The sequence below is a fragment of the Sinohyriopsis cumingii genome, chromosome 12 (genome assembly GCF_028554795.1).
Source record: "Sinohyriopsis cumingii isolate HCF-2022 chromosome 12, ASM2855479v2, whole genome shotgun sequence".
NCBI lineage: Eukaryota > Metazoa > Mollusca > Bivalvia > Unionida > Unionidae > Sinohyriopsis > Sinohyriopsis cumingii.
Genome location: NC_142972.1, coordinates 62,851,151 through 62,873,997, shown reverse-complemented (window position 1 = coordinate 62,873,997; position 22,847 = coordinate 62,851,151). Strand labels below are relative to the sequence as shown.

Genomic DNA, 22,847 nt, shown 5'->3' with positions numbered 1-22,847 from the left:
ATAATTTCGTTATGCCTCTTTCAAGTCCTACATCATCTTATAGATAATGGATTGCAATTTCCGTTTAAAATTGAATCAATAAAATACGCTATAATGTTGGTGATGACATTATTATTAGCTAACCTGGTGATCTATTTTGATCACTCTTCGCTCGTCGCCAATGCTTTGCTTCAAAAGACATCTTTTCTGAAACCGCTTAGGCAATCGCAAAGCAAGAATTCTGATTGTATTGGTAACGAAGAGAGAATTTTTAAACAATCTCTGAAACTGTTGGTCAGATTTACAAACAATTTTGCATAAATCTGTCAGGTTTGTTCAAATCAGGTTGATTTCTTAAAAAATCTTTCTAGTGATGAGGCTTGTTTCTTTTTAAAAGCGTACATACAAAACTTTAAAATTCTTCCCTAAAACTACTCGCTAAAGTTCCAAATATTTAGCAGAATTAATATTTGTGTTATTTTATGTCAAATTTGTTCAAAACGACTTTATTTCTTGACAAAATAGGTGTGACTTATGTTCCCCTATATGTTTATACAGAAAAGTTTCGCTAACCATAGAGGCCACATTAAACTAAACATGGTCCAAATTTTTGTATGAGTCTCCGATTCTTGTTGAAAAGTGGTTCAGTTATGTCCAAACCTAGATCAATTGGGCAATGGAAGAAAACCTTTACTAGCAGAATCGAAGCAATACTTATTTTACGATGTTAATCTGTGATAGTAAAATTTGTGTTTACCCTTGCACTTTGAACATTTCCTTTTTGCGGGACTGGATTGTTTACTATTATGTTAATTATGCAATGAATAAGTTAAATATATGACGATTAAATTATAAAAAGAGCATTATATGGTGACTGATTTATTAATGTATACTGTGTGAATTAGATACATATATTTCAGAATGATGCTTGTACTTGTATTAGTTTGTGCACATTTATTTGTATGATATATAATTATGAATTAAAAATAATTTGATTTATTTACATCCTATTTAAACATTTAGGTCTTATGAATGTAAATTGGATTTCATTGATATTCATTTTACATGACTGATGTATTGATATTTTCAGAAGATATATATGAAGATTATTACAGTACATTGTATTTAATTGTTATTTTAATATCTAAGGGACTGGCGTTGTCCCAATGGATAGCACGGTGGACTTGAAACCGGACGACCCTGGTCAACGACTTTCCGGTGCCAGTAGGATTCATCTGTTTCCTCAGCTGGTTTATCTACAGCGCACGTTAAAGAAAGAAAGGAATCTATTCAATGGTAAGAGCAAGTTTTCCGATTCCGAAGTGTCGTCCCGCTTTCTCTGGGGAGACACTAACTAACCCGTAACATGTTGAAGAGTCGTTGAACTTCAATATCTATGATTTTTATCTTGGGTAACGTGATATAAAATTCAAGTTTATATTAGAAGTGGAATTGTCTAAAAATATTGTCAGAAGAGTTTTTTGACCTTGCCTAATTTGTTAACAGCTTTCTCGCAAAAGTGTATTAATAAACTAAAAAATAACGTATTACATAATGACCACGCACACTTGATGAGAAATTTATCTAACATGGAACGAAAAGTTCTCAATCGGAATTTCCAACCCACATCAAATTTTCGTAGGCTGATGAATGGATGAACGGCCCTAAAACGAGAACAAGAAAACAATTTGCAATCCGTTTTCTCGATTATGGTTGTACTTTAATTACAATGTTGGTGTATTACTTATATGAATTTGAATAGCATTTAAATAGTGATAACATGTAAATATATTTACCTAATGTATCTCCTTAAAATAGGCACGATGTATAAGTTTGTGATAAATTTTAAAAAAGTAGTGGCAGTAAATCTGCCCTCAGGCCGTGAGAATCAAGACTCTTTTTGTAGTTAGCAATATCTATGGAAAGTACTAAAATAAGCACCATAATTCTCAATTTGTAGAATATACATTAACTAATATATTAAACAATGTCGTTATCTACTTGAACCTTGATTAAATATAACTGCATCATGTAGGAATAGCGTTAATATTTTGTATATTTGTATTCTTTACAAACCATATTGAATACAAAGAATATTTTGTTTCTTCATTACACGGAATAAGACATGGAGCAGGAGATATTACTGGAAACGTTCTTACAAGGATGTGAGCAGCATTGTCAAGAACTGTGTCACGTGCCAGAGAAAATGTTACTTCAAAAAGGCCATAGAAATTGCCACCCTATTTCTGTACAATCCTCAGATTAGATTTGATTTCCTCGCTTCATTAGAGAATACCAGGACAGGTACACATTATTTAACTTTGTGTAAATGTTTGATTAGGTATAGAGCTGGAATCGATATCAATCGATTTTGATTATTGAACACGTCCGTCCAGTGATACTTATCAATAGAAAAATTGTACAGTATCTACATTCGTTAGAGGAAAAATAAAATGAACCGCAAAGATTTAAGACCCGTCTCGTCAAAGTAAACACAAATTTGTACCCCCGACTCATCAAAAGTGTATATTATAAATATCATTTTTCACTTACTTGCAAAGTTCATTCTCGCGGAGATGATAAATTTGCAAAACTATAGACCTATCTACACAAATTGTTTTATCCCATTTGTGCATAATTTGGTGTCCAGCGGAAAGGTGTCGTACTTGTACCATTTTGTAAAGTTTAATCACAAAAATGCTTTATTTTTAATAACATTCCACGAAGACAGTTGCCGCGATCATTTAGTTAAAGGTGTATTCAAGTCGTTCAGTGAAATAAGTACACAAAGCACAAGCGCCACACAATTTACCAAATGCAACTTTAGCATATCAAATTTTCAGTGAACCTGACGATTGTTCCGCATTAGGCTTTGTGGCTACACTTGTTCAAAGCATGAAATGATTCAACGAAATAGATGGACAATTTACATTTACCAATCAAACAGCGCATCTATTACTAACTATAAATTACAAGAAGCCTCTTATGGCCAAAGTGGAATCCCCAAGTTATAATTAGCTATCCGGGGTCCATTTCGGCCATATCTTTACATGACGCTCGAGTTGCAATAAATAGCGCCAGGTTTGAAATAGTTAACCCTGACGCATAACCATGACCATACACCTTCTTTGTGTCTTTTATTTTTTGTATGTTTAGTGCAACTATTTTGGTGGTTTGTGATTCAGATTATTTTATATTTGTTATTATAAAGCAATAAAAATATATTTGAACAATTCTATGAAAATAATCCAGATCTATTACCTTTAAAGGAAAATACCTTCGCAGACCAACTAAACATATCGTCTACCTTGTTTCAGGCAATATATATATATATATATATATATATATATATATATATACAGAGAGAGAGAAATAGATAGATAGATATTGGTTTTCACATATTGTCTATATTAATGAAGGACAATACGACTGATCAAAATTAGACACAAGGTACATTATTACAATTGTAAACGAAGCTTAATACATCTAGTTAATATAAAGGAATATTGCTGGTTAAAGACAGGAATTGAGTAATTATTGAAATATGTTGTTGTCAAGTCTGTTGAATTAAGACTGTATATAATCAAGCGTTTAAGGTGCGCAGAAGGTTAACATGTTGACAAATGGCAACTCCCATGATAAGGTGAACTGATAAAATAGCAAGAGTGCCTACTAATTGGACAGCATATGTGTATCTGCGTCACGATCTCAGTGGCGTGTGTACCAATTTATACTGGAACACACTATCCGGGAAAATAATTACAACCCGGGCACAATTTGACCTTTAATCAATATTGAGAGTAGCCTTGGACGAACTGAGTTGAAAGTTGCGCCCGATACATTGCCTAGTAATATTCCTACTAAGTTTAATTCGAATATACGAACTGGCTCAATAATTATAGCTCGGACACGAATTTAAGAAAGACGGACAGACAGACGCCACGAGCCATCAGATAATACGACCGTCTTACGACGGGCGTTTAATAAACACAGTTATGCTTTAAAAGCTAAGCATTTCATTTATCCATGAAAACTGAGCATAAGTTATATTTTATCATATAAATGTTGTTAGCAAGAACAATACATCACTATAAAAGGAAGTATGCATTGATTCGGAAAAAAAATAACAGAGAAATATAATCAAGTGTATAACGTTAAAAACTGAAAAGTCACAACATTGAAACTAGCAGGTCGCAAAACTTATTACCATGCATACTTATCTACTCTTTGGTTATGTTTGTATGATTTTTATATGTATTACGAAAAGTACCTTCAATTTTCCAACGAAAAATCGACTGCACATTTCACCAAGCTTATCAGCAAAAACCAATAATATGACATTATCCATTCAAATATAGGGCCTATTTTTTATTTTGGTTTTTGGGGTTATTTTTGTTAAAGCGCATCGTTACAAATGCTTAATTTAAACAGATCTATTTTCATCGAATGTGGAAAAAGTTCTTACGGCTTATATTATTCACACCCTCTGGTTTCTTGTAGAGGACCAGTACACAGCCATGTTTATTAATTACCTTTGCTCAATGATAGGCAACACTATCACGGCGAGGATCTAATCCACGACTTTTTATATGCAGTCCGAAACTGTACCACTGCACTATGCATTTCACTCCTGGATAATGGGGTTGTTATTGTTACGTACATATATTCCTAAAGCACGTGCTTTGACAAATACCTGATGATCCTCCGCCAATTCCACAAGCAATTTTTTTATTTAATGTCCTATTGAACATTTTACCAACACACACAGAACGGTGATACCTAAGAAATTAGTTCCTATATTTACATGCATATATATCGAAATTTATTAGATTATATTCATTGACGAAAACATTCTTCAGCAAACCAAGACTAACTAAAATTAAATACCTGTACTTATGCATATATTTGGTAATAACGAGTTTTCGAAGTAAACAACAGCTGCCTAATTATATTTCCTCTGTGAATATTGTGTTCGATTCATTCATTTTCCAAGTTACATTAATATCCAGCAATTTATTTCTTAGTAAGCCATTGCAATTCTCTCTGCCTGGTGTTACTGTCACTAAATTCATTAATCTCATCAAGCATCCTGATATATTTAGATTTAGAATTAGTGGTGCTTTTCTCCCGTCTAATAATTTTACAAATAATTGCTTACTTTCATGCTAAAATATATTGCACAATGACCAGAATTTGAACTGGATGGGCTGGCGAGAAATGGTCAAATAAAGGTAAAAAGGATATTGATTACATAAGAGACAATCGACAACACCTCTACCTTTCGTGTTTACAATTATGGCAAATTAACCTATGCATGACTCCTGGCATACTGGTCACCTAGTTGTTCAAGGTGAAACCTCTTACATAGCTTTAAATGTTCGTGACCTCATGCGTACACTTGATCATGAATGCATTAAATGATTAGGCATGATGTTTTTATCATCACAACTACAATCTTGTTATTGTCTCTTTATTCTGAACTGGCTAACTATAGTCTCTGTACAATAAATGAACTGTTGAACCTAACACAAATGCATGCATATGTAATCGTAGGTGATGACTGTATGATTTTAAAATGTATTAAGAAACTCACCCTCGTTTTTTCGACTCCGATTTCGTACACATTTCACCCTCCATGTCCCCATGATACTATGATGTGAAATTGCCCATAAAAATATGTGGCATATTATTATATGTTTTTTATTTTTGTCAATGCACATCGTTTGAAATGCTTAGTTAAAACGAATCTATTTTTCATCGTTATAAAGAAAGTTCGTACAGCTTATATTAATTACGATCGCTGGCTTTCTATATAGAACCAGCACAAAGCTATGTTTATTAATTATCTTGCTCAATGATAGGTAAAACTTCCATGGTGAGAATCGAATCCACGACATTTTATCTGCAGTCTGAAGCTGTACTTCCGGACTTTGAATTTCACTCCACAATAACGGGGGTATTATTGTTATGGACCTATATTCGTTAAGAAAGTGCTTTGACAAATAAATGATGATCCTCCGCCAATTCAACAAGATTATTATTTAATGTCCTAGTAAATAATTTACTTATGGCACACATAAGAGTGATACCTAAGCAATTTGTTACGTTATTTACATGCATTCATGTCGGCATTTATCAGATTATATTCACTGACGTAAACATTCTTCCACAAACCAAGACGAATTCAAATTCAGTGGCTGTACTTATGCATATATTTGGTAATAGGGAGTTTTTTAAGCTAGCCACAGTTCCCGAATTATGTTGCCTCGGTGATTTCCATGTTCGATTCATTTATTTCCTGATTTACATTAATATTCAACAATATATTTCTCAGTTAGCCATTGTAATTCACTCTGACTGATGGGAAGGTTAATATCACTAAATTCATTTAGCACATCAGTCTTCAAGATATATTTAGATTTAAAAGAACTGGTGCTTTTCTCCCATCTATTAATTTTACAAACAAAATCACTTACTTTCATTCTAAAATGTATGGCATCATGACCAGTATATGATCTGGATGGGTTTGCGACAAATGGTCACAAACAAGTAAACAGCAGACTGATTACATAAGATATAATCGAAATCACCTATATCCTTCGTGTTTACAAATGTAATTTGACCTACACATGAATCCTGGCACACTGATCCCTTGGCTGGTCTATGTAATACTTCTAACCGAGCTTTAAATGTTTGTGACATCATGCGTTCACTTGACCATGAATGCATTAAATGATCAGGCATGATGTCTCTTTCCTCATACCTGTAATCATGCAATTGTCTCTTTATTTTCGAATGGATAAGTATAGTCTCTGTACAAAATATGAACTGTGGAACTTAAATCTGTATGATGGCTAAAGTAAGCAGATTAAAGTAGTTTTGTGTTAAACATAACTTTCGGAAAGTGAAATATATACCTGTATTTTATGACCAGGTTGAATGGTGCGATAAGCTAGATCTATACCGATAATGTTTTTAGTGCCTAATATGTGTTCAATGCCTAGTTTGAAAGGTGAGGTTACCTGTGTGTTGACAAATTTGAGGGATCATTATTTATTACAACCGACTATAGATAGAAACTGAAAGCGTTCTGCAGGACTGATTCATAAACTAAGTTGATATAATTCCGCATAAAAAGGTAGCAATTTAAAATTTATGTATAGTGAAATTCACTCATAGATTTACTCTCCTTCTTCATTATCTATATATATATATATATATATATATATATATATATATATATATATATATATATATATATATATCAGATTCGTTCGAAACAAGTTCATTGTACGCTGTATAAACCTCGTAAAGTGGTATATATGTAATTCCGCATATATCGCCTGATGCACGTAAATGTGATGTTCAATAAAGGTAGCTCGCATTAACTATATATTATATCTTGATTACAAATTAACAAAGCATTGTGGATAAAAAAACACGAAGACACAAGAAACAAAGCAATATTGATCATTATTATTATCATTATTATTATTATTAATAGTATCATTACATATCGAGTCGAAAGGGACAGTGAACATTACTCCGCCTTATGTACATTTTGCATACATTTTAATAAAGAATTCAGAGTTCAATTTATGCCACTGTTAAATTAATTCACAGCACATCGAAAGTATGTCACTTTCTTGATAGAGTGACATGTAACGGAAGTTCGAACAATTAGTCCAACATATGCATCCCTTTGAATGGGTATTTACTGGTTAAGCAGGTATAGAATTGCTGTGTTGAGATTTTCCCAGACATTACCAAATAGTACAGTGAATATGATACGAATATTTGTGAATTTTCATGACGAAAACGGGCGAATTTCAGTGCTGCCGAAATGATTACTTTTTCTGTCTGTTTGTGCAGGGTGTTGAAATTATTTCGAGCCCTTGTCGCGAATTGGGTCATACAGAACATTTACAATGATCTATGCCAAATGGAATTAGAGGTTTCTTGAGTAGTCGAAACTTTTCTAGTCGACAGCCGCGTACCAACGCATACAAATGTCAGGCTTCGATAACGTCGGCAACGTGGATGGATAACTTTCAGCAGAATCAGTTTATTCCCACCCATACATAGAGCAAACCTATTGTGTCGGCAACGACCCAGATGAGTACACCCCGCTTTCTGAAGACATCTGTCGAAGTATTCAGGTCAATTTCGGCAAAAACAAAATGCATCCAAGTCAGTCAATGGTTAACAGAAGATTAAAAACGTTAAGACAAGAAATACGAAGCGAATTGTGAAATATGATTGAACAATAAACCAGTGAGAAGCGCTTCTACAGAAAAATGAGGGAAACCTAGGTTGCTAAGTTAAAATAATATAACCTTGTATTTACTGAATGTCCAAACAGAGCGTAGTTATAACTGATAGGACAGCAAACGTACGATAAGGCAGTAAATGAGTGAGGTAACTGTATTGAATACAGCAGGGATATTATTGAAACGAACCCACAGACTAACATCAACCAAGATGTCATTACCAAACATTGTCAAATTTTCTGCATATGAAAGATAAGGATACAGTATAGGAGAAGTGAAGAAGTTGTCACATGACATTGCCTATAACGAGATTTCCTCTACTAGTGCAAAGAACAATTAACAATGTGATAATAGCTCCATTATGTTAAGAGAATGTATCTAAAATACTATAAATGTTTGATACTTGGTTAAATTTATATATTGATGAAGTAAAGAAGATTAAAGTAATGTCAATACATGCAAATGTAACGCATTTGTTGCTGCTGGACAATTTCATATAGGGAGTAAACGTTTTACTATAGCTTTCTATATGAGATGAAAGTACGATTAGTAAGCATAAATTAATAGTGAACCATATCTTCCCCCGCGTCAATCAGCTTTAAAGAACACGTACATTTTCAAGAACCATAACTCGTCCGTAAAGTTTTGGTTGTCTTGTGATCACGTTTAAGAATGTTGTAATCTTGTTTTTTGATTTGCCGATATATCTTATGCAGGTTCATCAGTTCAACCAGAAGAATCTGTGTTTGCTATCATACAAAATGAAATAGCTCAAATAAAGGCCAACAACCAGGACTATAAATCTCATTTTGTTCTGCCAATGTATATGCTAATTCAGGTACTGAACATGTTGATGTTAAACTGGATAGCGCCTTATCGCCTTCTTCAATACTTTAAACAGACATAACAAATATGAACCAGACGACCGTGAAAAACCACGATCAAAGGGAAGTAAAATAGTAAGAAAAGAAGTTTATTGATATAAGTCAAATTATTTATCTAAAGTTTGTAAGTGGAAGATTTGTGGCAGGCCAAGTCATATTGAAGAATACGTGTATCCAAGGTTATTCAGGTTCGATATTTGATTATGTTTTGGCTAATCAGTCGTGTTTTGAATACACCTCATCCACTGACATGGTTGATGAAATGTATTCTGTACATATGACAAAGGTTGTTTCTATCTCGAAAGCTTTGGTAGAAATAAATATAGATCAGTCTTGGCAAGCTTTGAAGCAATGCTGTTATTTATGAACGTATGGAGCAAATTAAATAATAATTATTTGTTGAATCATTTGGTAAATTATTAGCATGAAAGAGAAAACTACTTACCAGCAGCATTCGTAGTGAAAGATTGGTGAGATTGTCGAGACTTTGATAAGCGTTTTAACAGCTTATCAGAAGATATGAAAGTGAATAGTCCAAGTCAGATAGGTAATAATAGTAACATTACTGGATACGTAATAATCAAAGATTATGAGATATCATTATTTCTGAGAAAAATCATTCTCCTTCTGGCGAAGTCCCAACTAAATCATATGTGCGTATTTCAAAGTCTCAAAGTGCGTGCGTCATAATTAACTAACTGACGCGCTTTAAAAGCTGTGTATTCTTTAAAATGTGGAGCAATGAACAGCAATCTGAAAAATTCTTAGTGACCAATGGAGCCAAGCGAGACCAAATATAATCAGCATGATGTTCTGTGCCATGCGTACTGATATCTTCCTAGTTACAGAAAAAGACTGTTCGTGATCTCTTCTTTGCTGACGACTGCTCCTTGAATGAAAAATCTGAATTTAACATGCAACACATTATCGATTATTTCTATTCAGCTGGGGACGATTTCTAGTTAACAATTAAAATGACAAGACAGAGGCAATACCCCAACCTGCACCAGTAAAGCCTTTCGCGGAAAATATCATCACAGTAAATGATGAAATCAATTCTGTTAGAATTGCTAAAGCAGGCGAAGCCTATAACAGACTGTGTGCAAATGTGTGGGAGCGCAGTAAATAAATACAATTTTAAGGTTTGCATAATCATTGTATTGCCGAAACTGTTGCATAACTGGGCAACCTGGATAGAGTACAGACGCCATGCCAGAAAAAACTAATCATCACGTGGATTGCCCCCAGAGAATGACGAGGTATTGGTGGCAGAACAACGTCTCAGAAACTGAATTTAATTCACTAACAGACATCAAAATTACTCTGATTTAATCAAGCTCGAGATGGGCAAGCCACGTCAGCAGGATTTCAAACAAGCGACTACCTATGAAGATTTGTATAACTAACTGAAGGAGAGAAAGTGATCTGAATTAAAGCTTCAAAGATTCCCTTAAGTCATCCCTGAAACACTCAACATTCTCCCTAAGTCTTGAGAAAATGGTACACATGATCGCTTCACCTGGTAAAGTCATGTCGATGCTTGAGCTACAAAGTAGGAGAATTTCAAGGGTACAAAGGAGGAGAATTGCAAGGGCAGTGCTGAATCGCAAGCAGTTTAGATCTCCGAACTGAGGCACGTCAACTACTGATCACTAAACCAATCGATATCTTCTTTCTAGTGTGCCACAGACAGTTAAGAGCACAATTAGGCATGGTTGGCTATTCACTTACAGAAAGCAAGCCAGTTATCAACGTCATGATCATCTACAAACTAGAAGGATCAACAGCATAGCTCTATATCTACATAGATAACTATATAATGGTAGCAGGAAAGCAGGTTTTACAAACACCAGTTGAAAAAACATTACTGTGAATGTGAGTAAACGTTGTAGCCTAATATTAACAATTTGATATTTGGCTACTATTTCATCAGGTTTGGTTTATATTTGTATTTGTTTAGACATAAGCAAAATGACCATAATTTACTATGGATAAAGCTAGTTTTGTTAACGCATCTAGCGTGCGAATACACATAAAGAGTTATGACGATTGACCAGGTTTCCAATGCATTGTATACATTGTATGCAGGAACCAGTATCGCTCGCAGTATGAGCAACGACAGTACGAAGGTACTCTCAACAACCATGAACTGTGACAAAATTATGAAACCTACTCTCGCACTATAGAATCATTATATCACCATCGTGCGCAATAAATGAGGTAAATTCCAGTAACAGTTTCCTCTACGATGTCTTCCAAGAATGTTAACATAAACAAACATTTGATATCCGTTATAGACATTCTTAAAAACTGAAGCGGAAAAACTTACCTTCCGGGTTACTCGAGAGTAGGTACCTAAAGAAACGGTGTGGTAAATTTTCCTACACGAGCTATGGAAGATTTCATGTTAATGTTGTTTTGAGAAAACTCCCAACAAATTTCATCAGGCTGATCATTTATTTTTTCCACTCAATTTGATACGCGGACGTACATTCATGTAACCATTAACCATATTAAATATTGCCAGCAATTAGAATAACAGAAAAACAATTGACGTCCAAGGATTACAAGAATTAACGTGCGAAAAACTATGATCGACACGGATGTAACAACTAGGGTCACTGGCTGAGGCTTTCCTTGTCTGCTTCCTCTGTTCTGCTGTGGCAGTCCTATTGGATTTTGCTCCAATAGAGGTGTGCCAAACACCACAGTCTGCTCCCACGTGTCAGTGTTTATCCTCACTGTTTGCCAAACATTTCGTTCAGTTGATGAGTGCGCGTGACATTATGAAGCGGTTCAGTCGCCCATTTACCAAGCAACTACAGCAGTACCAGTCAAAACACCATTTACCAGCTGACCGGCTATTTATGCATTAACCAGCCTCGAGAGAGTTCTGTAGAATGTAGCGGGTGACTGCAAATGTTCGTCTCAAATAATAAACTGTGGAAAGTATTTCTTATCCAAATACGTATTTCGGACCGTTTCAGCGAAAGAACATGGCAGGCTTGCAAGCAGATATTGCTACCGTACCGACATTTCATCCCCAGCTACTGGGGAAACGAAATAGCGTGTTCATGTTACCGAAGACAGCGATTCCACGAGTTGTCATGCCTCGGCTTCTTCTACCTTAAGACTTGAACGACAGTACACAGTAAAGGGATCGTCGGCCCTGCGTGTTGTTGTATCTGACTTTTAGACATGCTACCTGATGAATCTCAAATATTTGGTCTTCGACATATCAGCTACGTTATCATTGGAGGCTTGGGTCTCCTAATATTTTACACACTACGGTTCCTTTATAGGAGTACTATTGTCATTTTTTGGCATCTGTTACACACTTAAGTGTAGCATGCATTGCATGTTTTCGCCTTTATGAACGCTCTAAATGTATTTAGTCTGAACATTTGCTATGGCATCATAGACTTAGAGTCTGTTGCAACCGCTATGGTGTCAGTACCAAATAATTCCAGACTGTTCATTGGTAAGATGACCACGCATTCACACCTGAAGGCCCGGAGGAACGTGAACGGGGTCTGCAATCTATAGCAGTACATAAGGGACGGATTGCAATAAGTAGAGAGAGAACATATCGCAAGCTAGGTGGTTATTAAAAGATCCATCTGTCCCTGTTCATCATCCTGCTAGCGTTTCTTGGGTCTGCTGTCGTTTGCACTCTGTACTGAAAATTTGCTGATTATAATGCAACCGATTTGTTTACTTTTCTGCAGCTACACTTTTCACTGTTTCTTGTAGTAAACATTGATTTCTGCCACCGCATGTTCTTTTCGCATTCCTTTCTTGACTATAAGCCATAACATTGCGATGGGAGCCCAGATCTGCTTTTTACGAGTAACATCGTTTTCCTTAGACTTCCTAAAACAACTGTCAAACCATGAAGAGATGACTGATGACATTCGGTTGGCAAAGGCTCCGCGGGGTATTGTGTGAGTTGTTCATTAATAGCCACCCGATTCATCACGTCTCTCGGAAGGCCCCATTGTTCGAGACCTTGTATCCATTAGGGCTATTCCAAAGACCACCATGTCTAGTGTCGACCCACGCCCAATTAATGTAGCCGCACAGGAGTCTGATGACCATTGTTTCACTCCCAGGTTACACTAGCAGTAGTGGAGGCATATCAAATAGACTGTAGTTGCTAACGTGTGTGTAATTGCAAGACTATGACCATCTACAAGCACAAACTGCTCTGTACGCTTGTGGTCCAGCGTTTTTTCTCCGATGCCAAGAACCTAAATCTCCTCTGTTCGCCTTCCCTATTTCGCTCAACGGTGTCTCAATCCACGCCATCAAAAGTACTAAACGATGCGTACACCGCCTTCAAACGGAACACAAGCTACACATAATTTTCATATTAAGTCTGTGTCTATTTTAAACTCAAGAAGACGACGATACCAGTAAAAAAATCGAACATTTCAGGAATAGGCGCATGAAATGATGTAACCTCATCAAGATCAACGGAAACTATCGCTTCATCTCTTTCAATGGCTCCAAAACTTTGTATTGTATGTTTTCCGATTATATTGTACTAAAGCAAACATAACGAAAAATAATGAAAACAAAAAATAAATTTAAAATTACAATGGAACTGTCTACAATACAAAAGGAAACATATCAAAACAGAACCACGAGATACAATACAAAATGGCTTTAGATACATTCACAGTGTCTAAAAAAGCGATATTTCCAAGTAATTCGAAACGTTCAAGTACTTTAAGAATGCAATGAACTATTGCAATAAATAAATGAACCTGTCATTTGAACAAAACCAAATAGAAATTAATTAAGATTGTACATTTAAGAAAGATTGTCCCGATCTCAACTCACGTGACGTTTAGTTGCTTTACATTACTACTCAACCTTGAAACTTATGAATGAATTTTGAGTACTTGCGTCAAGAATAATCCCTTACTTAAAGCGAAAATATATGAACCACAAGTCTTGTAACGTGCGCAATGTGCCTTAAAACAAAACCCACCACCCAGTGCAACAATTACTTGTACGGTGTGTGATTTTGGTGTTAGATCATTCCAGGACAAAATCAATGGCTTCTAATTCCAGCTAAAGCGGCATATACTATATATGTATAATAGTGGGAATTTACCGCGTGCTCGCAGTAGTAAGAATAATCTTTGATGGAAATATTCAAGTGGTGTACTGAATAATAAAAATGATAAAATTAATCATAATACTACTAATAATAATATGAGTAATAATAACAATAATAGTAATAATAATAATCATCATCATCATCATCATATATGTATGCATGGATGTGTGTATGTATGTATGTATGTATGTATGTATGAGTGTGTGTGTGTGTGTGTGTGTGTGTGTGAATACAGACCAACGTTCACTTCAATAGGAAATTCAACATGTTCAATCCGTATTTTACACGGAGAAGTATCGCAATTCAATAAACAAGAACAAATGTGATTTATAGTTCGCCAATTCAGAAAATGTGATTGGGCTGTAAAGTCTTATGAAAGATTTTGGAATTTGAGAATCAGGAAAGTCGCTGTGATAGGGTCATATTTAACTGCTTAAGAATAAACAACTTCTGTGAAAAATTAAACATGTTCTGGTGTAACATACGTTCTTTTGATCAATAATGTTTTCGTGTTTGTTTCTCATACCATTCAAGATATTCAGCAGATTTGTTTATTTTACTCAGAATCGGATAGAAGTAGAAAATAACAAAACTTTATTCTTCTTACTTGGTATAATAACAGGGAATAATACACAACATCAACGTTCATGAATTCCTATTTGCTAAGCAAAAGGGTTAGGTTTGTGTGTGATGTTTTACGGCACGTCAACACTTTGACGGTTATATAGTCTCAAGGCAGTTAAAGTAATTTGACCATTTACACATCACGGTAACAGATGGTGAGATTCGAGTCCCTAACCTTCTGATCACGAATAAAACTTCATAATTACTTAGTCAGGGAGGCTTCTTTGAAATAAATGCTTAATGTATTTGGACAAATTGCCCCAGATTTTTGGAATCCTTGTAATGGGTATAGCGTCTTTTCATGCCGACTGTTGTGCCATCTATCGACCTCTTACATGTGCGTCCTTCTTATGTACAGGTGCAAACAGTGTCACGTTTTATTAGATGCTAAAAACGACTGTAGAACAACAACTTATACAGACAAAAATTAATTAAATAAAACACAGCACGTTTAGATATGTTTAGATCGGGCTCTACAGTTCATTAAGGAGCACGGTGACATTAAAGTTATATGACAATAATATATTGTTTTCTTGTGTGCGTGCGTGTGTGTGTGATCTGGATTTGTAACATAGCTTTAACAATGTTCAGTCATATTGCTGCAATATATATACAGGTATATGCAGCTTTTAAAAGGTCGTGGAACGGTACCTACACCAAAGGTATAGATGAAAGCAAACACATTGTACCTATGCGACTTTTATAAAGTATAAGTCGCTATGTCTGCATGGATACGTATAATGCCCTCGTCTACATAGCGTTTCAGCATCATACCCACACTTGCCCACAGTTTCAGGAATTGAAAACATTTTAAATCACATGGAAATGTTTATACGTTTATAAACAATAAATTAATTATGAATTTGCAAATATCACTCCTGGGTGGAATTTCTGAATATCATTCCTGGGTTTGGAGTATGTTGCGATCATTGTATGCTGAATTAATCATTCGTGAAAAGTGGGGTACAAAATAATGCATTGTGAATTTTGTCCACCGATCTCAAATGAAGAACAACCGACAGTTGTGTTCATGCATCAGCTCATTTTTCTTTTTTTTTTTTTTTTTTGTTCCTATGGTATATGATTAGTTGCTGAAATTAATATACTTGCTATTCTGCATCTTGAATCACCTCTATATGTACTATATGGGTAGTTACTGCTAACATTCAGTATCTTTCAGAAAAATGATTGATAGCGTGACAATGTACTGCAATGTCTAGGACTGGTTCACTTTTGCAAAAGAAATCACATTCTATAGGTAAATTCACTGCACTTCAATACGAAACGGATTTAATCATCTTCAACAAAAACAAATGTTTAAACCTATCTCTTTCTGAGAATAAATATAAAAAGAATTTCGTGTTTTTCAAGCTTACGAGTCCAAACTATCAATGGCAAAACTAGTCATCCAACCTTCTAGAATTTCATGTCAGGTGGTACATATGCAGAATTTAGCTTGATCGACAGATAAACAAATGCATTCCTGACCAACTCAAATTTAAACCGACAGGGAGTCATTCAGCATATGACTATTCTAAATAGACAAAAAAATGATTCCTTTTTTAAATGAGTTACTGAGCACTGGTACGCTGCCAACTTTAAAGGTCGCTGTAATGTGCTATTTGCAATTGTGTATTTCTATCAAAATGTCGCAGGAATTAAATTAGTTTGTTTCATGCTATGTGTTCTTTTCATTACTCCACAATTGTAAAATTAACGCCTAAAAGCTGTTCTCCGGTAGCATTGTATGTTGAGGTATAGAAATTTTGACATTGTTTACAAAGGACACTTTTACCTCTGTATCCATGTGTCTTAACGGTATTACGTGTTTATATTAGGATTAACCGATTCACGTAATTTTCCCTGTGACTTTCAGACTTAATAAACCTTTGAATAGGCACTATAATTGGACAATTTCATACATGATCTTTTTTTAAATCCAAAAGTGGTTCCTCACACGTATCACTACGTAATGAACGAGAGCTTTCAAAAGAAGATTAGAATCTCGTTTATATCCATGATGACAGGGAACTTACATTAAAAGTCGAGACTAAAGCAGGCCAAATGCAAAACTGAGACAATCATGTCTGCGTGGGATTAAAATGCATAAGTATAATTAATGCAGGTAGACTTGTATGAAAGATAATGTTACGAAATAAGATAATAAATGATTTGTTCACATCATATTTATGTATAGTATTCCACTAAACACTATGCCAGAGTGAATAGTGTTTAATTATCACTCCCACAACTCTCCCAAGCTTCTGAAATTTACACACACACACTTAGCCCCAGCTTGATAAATTCAGAACAGTTGTAATCACATTTGTGTCTTTTATGTTATAAACAGACAATTAACAATGAATTTGTAAATGTTAGTCATAGTTATATATTACGCCGCAATCATTGAACGATGGAAAATAATTCATGGAAATTGGATTGAATGAGGCACAAATCTTAAACTCATTGACACATGACAGCTTTTATGCAGCATGCCATTTACTTTGTGCCTTTTATTCCTCTCATGTGTCCTAAGTGGCTAGAGCATTAACTTTGGATGCGGGATGACGCTGGTTCGACTCCCGGCCGAGTCATACGAAATACTAATAAAAATGGCCCTAGCAGCTGCCTCGCTTGGGGCTCAGCATTAAGATGTTAGTGTTAGGACTGGACGGCTTGGTGACAGGATTGTTGATAGCATGCTTGTATCATCATAAGTGGTGATATCTTCAAAAGAATAGCTCGTAGACGAAAACACAAGTCACGTGTTTAATCAACACACACGAAGGTAACTCCTTCAAGACCACTACAGAATAGATAGTAACAGTTGTCTTTCTTAGATCATATCAACATCCCTTTTTCTCTAACGAAACTAATTGAGATCTAAACAAAACATCAGTTTATGAACAAGTTAACAGGTTATAAAATTTACAGTTACAAAAAGTACTGGCTTTGGATTTTTTGACTTAGATAAAAATTATTGACTAGACTTTAACTGAAAATGATTTAAAGAAGACAGGATTTTATACTATGCAGTCATCAAAATGCAATGCAAATAAATTCAACTAATTTAGCTAACAATAACTGTAACACTTGAAAACATTTCTAGATCACTACAGGGGATTATTATGTCCCTCACAACTGCATAAAACTGACTCAAAACCTCACATAGTCTTTGAGATAGGTTGGCGTCTTCACTTCGCGCCTGGGTCTTATAACTGGTGTAGTCGCTGATTCCAGGCATGTCGACTCTGGTACGGGACGCCTCTGATCAGGTTCCTTTACATGCGTATCAGCCGTTTGCTCCTGTACAGTTGTTCTTTCCGGTGATTTATCGCGGATTTGTACTGGGATTGATGTCGGTCTTATGTGTTCACTATTTCTCTTGTATTGAACACCATCCGTTGAAGTTACAATACAGTTTCGGTCGTTTGATTCTGTAATAACACCTTTTCTCCAGGGTTTATCTGGTTTGTGTCGGAAATATACAGGCTGACTGTTTTCAAGTTTTAGTTTAATTCTAGCACTGCGGTCATAACTTTTCTTGATACAGTCCTTCCTAGCATCTCGCTTCTTGTTTCTGGGCGACTTCTTTTGAACCAAAGGTAGCATTGATCTTGTTTCTCTCCCAAACATCATTTGGGCCGGACTTAGACCAGTGTCCTGTCTTGGAGTATTCCTTAGTTCTAGCAGTGCTTCGTACTGATCAGTCCTAGAGTTCAGGCATTTAACCATCATGCCTTTTATAATCTTCACACCGGCTTCGGCTTTGCCATTTGACTTTGGGTGATGAGGAGAAGTCACGTGATGTTGAATGCCCCACTGTTTCGTGAACTGACTGAATTCGTCAGACGTAAATTGTGGTCCACCATCGCTGATGATTATTCTAGGTATTCCAAATTGCGCAAACTGCTTCTTGAGTTTGATAATGACTTGACTTGATGATGTTGTGGTGAGTAAATCAACGTCTATAAAATTTGAGTAATAATCAATCGCCAGCAAATAGTTTCTACCCTGTATTTCAAACAAGTCTAACCCAATTTTCTCCCATGGGTAGTTGCCGTCATCATGTTGCCGCAGGGGCTCTTTCTGGAGTTTTGGCTTTCTCTCCATGCAGTGTTCACAATTGTCTGCTAATTGTCTTATTTCTTGATTCATTCCCAGCCAGAAAACGGTTCCTCGTGCTCTCCTAACCATACTGTCAAAGCCAAGGTGGGCACTATGTAAACGTTCTTTAATTTGTCCTCTCCAAGCTTTTGGAATTAAAACAGCTTCCCCTTTCAGTATTATACCGTCATAAAAGATCAGTGTGTCTCTGATAGAGAAATAAGGTCTCACTTCAGGCTTTAGGTCATTTTTGTTTTTGGGCCATCCTTCTATAATACGGTCAATCAACAACTGACAAGTTGTGTCTTTGGCAGTTTCTCTCCTGATTTCTGTAATTCGCGCATCCGGAATTTTATCAAACATTTCGACCTCACATACTTTCAGCTTGGTCAGTTCAGTGTCATCTGACAAACTATAAGCACGACTTAGTGTGTCCGCAATGATTAATTCAGATCCTTTGACGTACCGAAACGTAACATTGTATCTAAACATCTTCATTAGAATGTCTTGTAGCCGCTTTGGTGCTTGACTGAGTGGTTTCTTCAGGATGGTTTCCAGAGGTTTATGGTCGTTTTCAACAATCACTGGGCGACCATATGTGTACTGATCGAACCTCTCTAGCCCATACAATACTGCAAGCGCTTCTTTTTCTATTTGTGCCCAGTTCCTTTCAGCTGGTTTCAAAGATCTTGATGCAAACTCAAGTGGGTGTCCATCTTGCAGCAGAGCAGCTCCTAGGCCATCTTTACTACTATCAACTTGTAGTACCAAGTCCTTATTTGGATCGTAGATTGCTAACACATCTGTTTGCTTTAACAGTTGTTTCACTCTTTCAAAAGCTTCCGTGCATTGTTTTGTCCATTTCCACGGTGTGTTCTTTCTAGTCAGGTTTCTCAATGGTTCAAGAGTCTCAGACAGATTTGGCACAAATTTAGCCATATACTGTACCAATCCACAAAATCGTTTGATTTCAGTAACGTCCGTCGGAGCATTCATTTCAAGAACAGCTTTGATTTTATCGTTATCTGGCTTGATACCTTGTGGCGTGATTCTGTGTCCATGGAAAGTGATTTCAGGGCCCATATCCTTCTTTCCTTCATTCAAAACAATGTGCCTCTCTTCACAGCGTTTGTAAAGCTTTGCCAGCTTTTCATCATTGTCTTTCTGAGCTGCTATTTCATTATCACCACAACCAACGATGATAATATCATCCGCAATTGTAAATATGCCTTCAAGGTCGCTAAGAGCTTCATTCAGTTTCCGCTGAAATATTTCACTGGATACATTCAGTCCGAACGGTAGTCGAGCCCATCTGTATCTTCCAAACGGTGTTATCATAGTAGTAAGTAGACTGGATTTTTCATCAAGTCTAATATGCCAATATGCTTCTTGCACATCGAGTTTCGTGAATACTTTGGCATTATGTAATCCTGGAACTACGTCATCAAAAGTTGGAAGTCTATATCGTTCTCTCACTAACACTTTGTTCAGCGGTTGAGGATCTAAACATATCCTCCACGATCCATTGCTCTTCTTTGTAATTGCCATCTGGCTAACCCATTCAGTTGGTTCTGTAACTGGTATTAAAATGCCGCGTTCTGTCAGTAGGTCAATTTGTTCTTTCACCTCAGTTCTCACTGCCAGCGGTATGTTGCGAGCTGGCAATGCCCTGGGTTTTGCATCATCTGTGAGTCTGAGGTTCACTTCACCAAGATCTCCGAGGTGGCGTTTGACGCTTCCGATAAAATTATCGGTGTTAATTGTGACCAGTTTCAGTTCTTGAACCGCTTTCAAACCTAGCAAGCAATCTAGCTCATTTGGCACAATTACAAAAGTTACGTTATAAGTTTCATTGTTCACTGGGTTTGTCACTGTCAGAGTTGCCTCCCCTAAGGATTTCGCTGTTGACTTGTTCCACATTCTGAGATGTGACACTTTCTGTATTCTCTGAGATTTTCGGACAAATCTCTGTTGGATTGTATTTACCTGGGCCCCAGTATCAATGTGAAATGTTACATCACAGTCATTTACAATCATTTTGGCTTTTGCCTTTGAATTGATCGAACTGTCAATGTAGTTAAGCCAGAATTCTTCTTCTGTAGCTTCTTCGGGCTTGTCATTTTGGTCAACTGTTTGCACTTTCTTGCAGCATGATTTGAAATGGTTCTTTACACCACAGTTGTTACATCTCTTTCCCCAGGCTGGACATTTTTCTTTGCTTCGTTCATGAAACAGTCCACAGAAACCGCACTTAAGTTTCGGTCTTACCAATCCAGTACCAGATACACCTGCTTGTGATCGTGGTTTCGCGTTATCAACTTTGTTCACCGAATCATGTACTTTGTCTTGTCTGATTTCTTGCACATGTCTATTTGACTGTTCAAATGCTCGGCAAGTTTGAAGACACTTGTCAAGTTCAAGTTTTTCTTCTCTCAACAACAATTCTTGGAGCTTACCACTTGTGCTGAGTACAATTTTATCTCTTATCATTCTGTCTTTTTCTTTGAAATTGCACGACTCTGCTCTTCTCCTAACTTCGGTAAGGAAATGTTCGAACGATGTAAAGTCATCATATTTCACACACCAGAACCTGTGGGTTTCAAGAACTTCATTCCTCCGTGGATTACAGTAGGCTTCAATCTGTTGCAGAACTTTGTCTGGATCGTTTTTGTCATCTTGATTTGCTCATACAAACTGGTCATAAATGTCAATTACCTTCGGTCCTGCACAGTGTAAAATGATGCTGGTTCGAACTGTCTTGTCTTTGTTTTGGGAACCACTAGCGGTCAAATATATTTCTATCTGTCGCTTCCATCTCTTGAAGTTTTCACTTATGTTTCCTTCAGTAATATCTAAAGTCCCAGGTGGCTTTAACGAGTCCGCCATGTCGAACGAATCAAATCGGGACGAATGTTCAATTAAATGTGATCTATTTTCGCGACCTGGCTTGGTCAAATTTCCGGAGTTTCTTCAATTCTGTGCGTTAATCCAGCGAAAATCAACGTTGCAGACGTTATCAGGATATGCGTTCACCGCTGCCACCATGTTGATAGCATGCTTGTATCATCATAAGTGGTGATATCTTCAAAAGAATAGCTCGTAGACGAAAACAAAAGTCACGTGTTTAATCAACACACACGAAGGTAACTCCTTCAAGACCACTACAGAATAGATAGTAACAGTTGTCTTTCTTAGATCATATCAACAAGGATAACGTGACCAAGTGGGAAATGATGCAATTTGTCTACGGCGTGATGTCACAGTGCTATACATCATTATAAGCTGCCACACTGCAGACATGGAAACGATATGACTAACCAATTTTTACAGCTACGTGAAAAACTCAAATCACTGACTCACATACTTGTTTCTTTGGTATATGAATAATTTTCTGTAATAAACGGCAATGTCATTTTATCACTTGGTTGTCACTCAATGCACAATTTAGAAACTCTTCGGCAAGAGTATTCAAAAAGTATAGATCATTATACTGTTACACTCTGGCATGTGTATAACACTAGATTGAATATAAACTTTGTATTGTTACATACTTGAGGAAACTTTATAGACTAATATATTTGAAATAACAAGTTGAAACATATTTGCAAATACAATATTTACATTGCTCGGATAACCACCAACATTTGAATAGTTTCATTAGAACTAGAACAGCTCCTGTCTTACGTTTATATGTTACACGACCTAATTGAAGTGTTAGCATACCGAGGGCAGGTTGCTGCTACACACCGAAGTCTGGAACACATAAAGAAAATATATAGCTAAAACCTAAGAAGGCGTATGAGCAAAATGAAAGTTGGCTAAAAGTGAGATAACTCCTACTGATATCCATATATT

At 36.1% G+C, this 22,847-nt stretch overlaps 1 protein-coding gene across 1 annotated transcript in view; it reads right to left on the bottom strand.

The window, feature by feature from the left end:
- Window positions 1–879: 879 nt before the first annotated feature.
- LOC149786582 (ganglioside GM2 activator-like) overlaps window positions 880–22,847 on the bottom strand; it is a 41,088-nt gene continuing 19,120 nt past the window's right edge. The window contains exon 4 of the mRNA XM_089977089.1: window positions 880–1,643. Coding sequence (XP_089833215.1) covers window positions 1,608–1,643 — 36 coding nt within the window. The 3' untranslated portion in view covers window positions 880–1,607. The remainder of the gene's footprint in view (window positions 1,644–22,847) is intronic.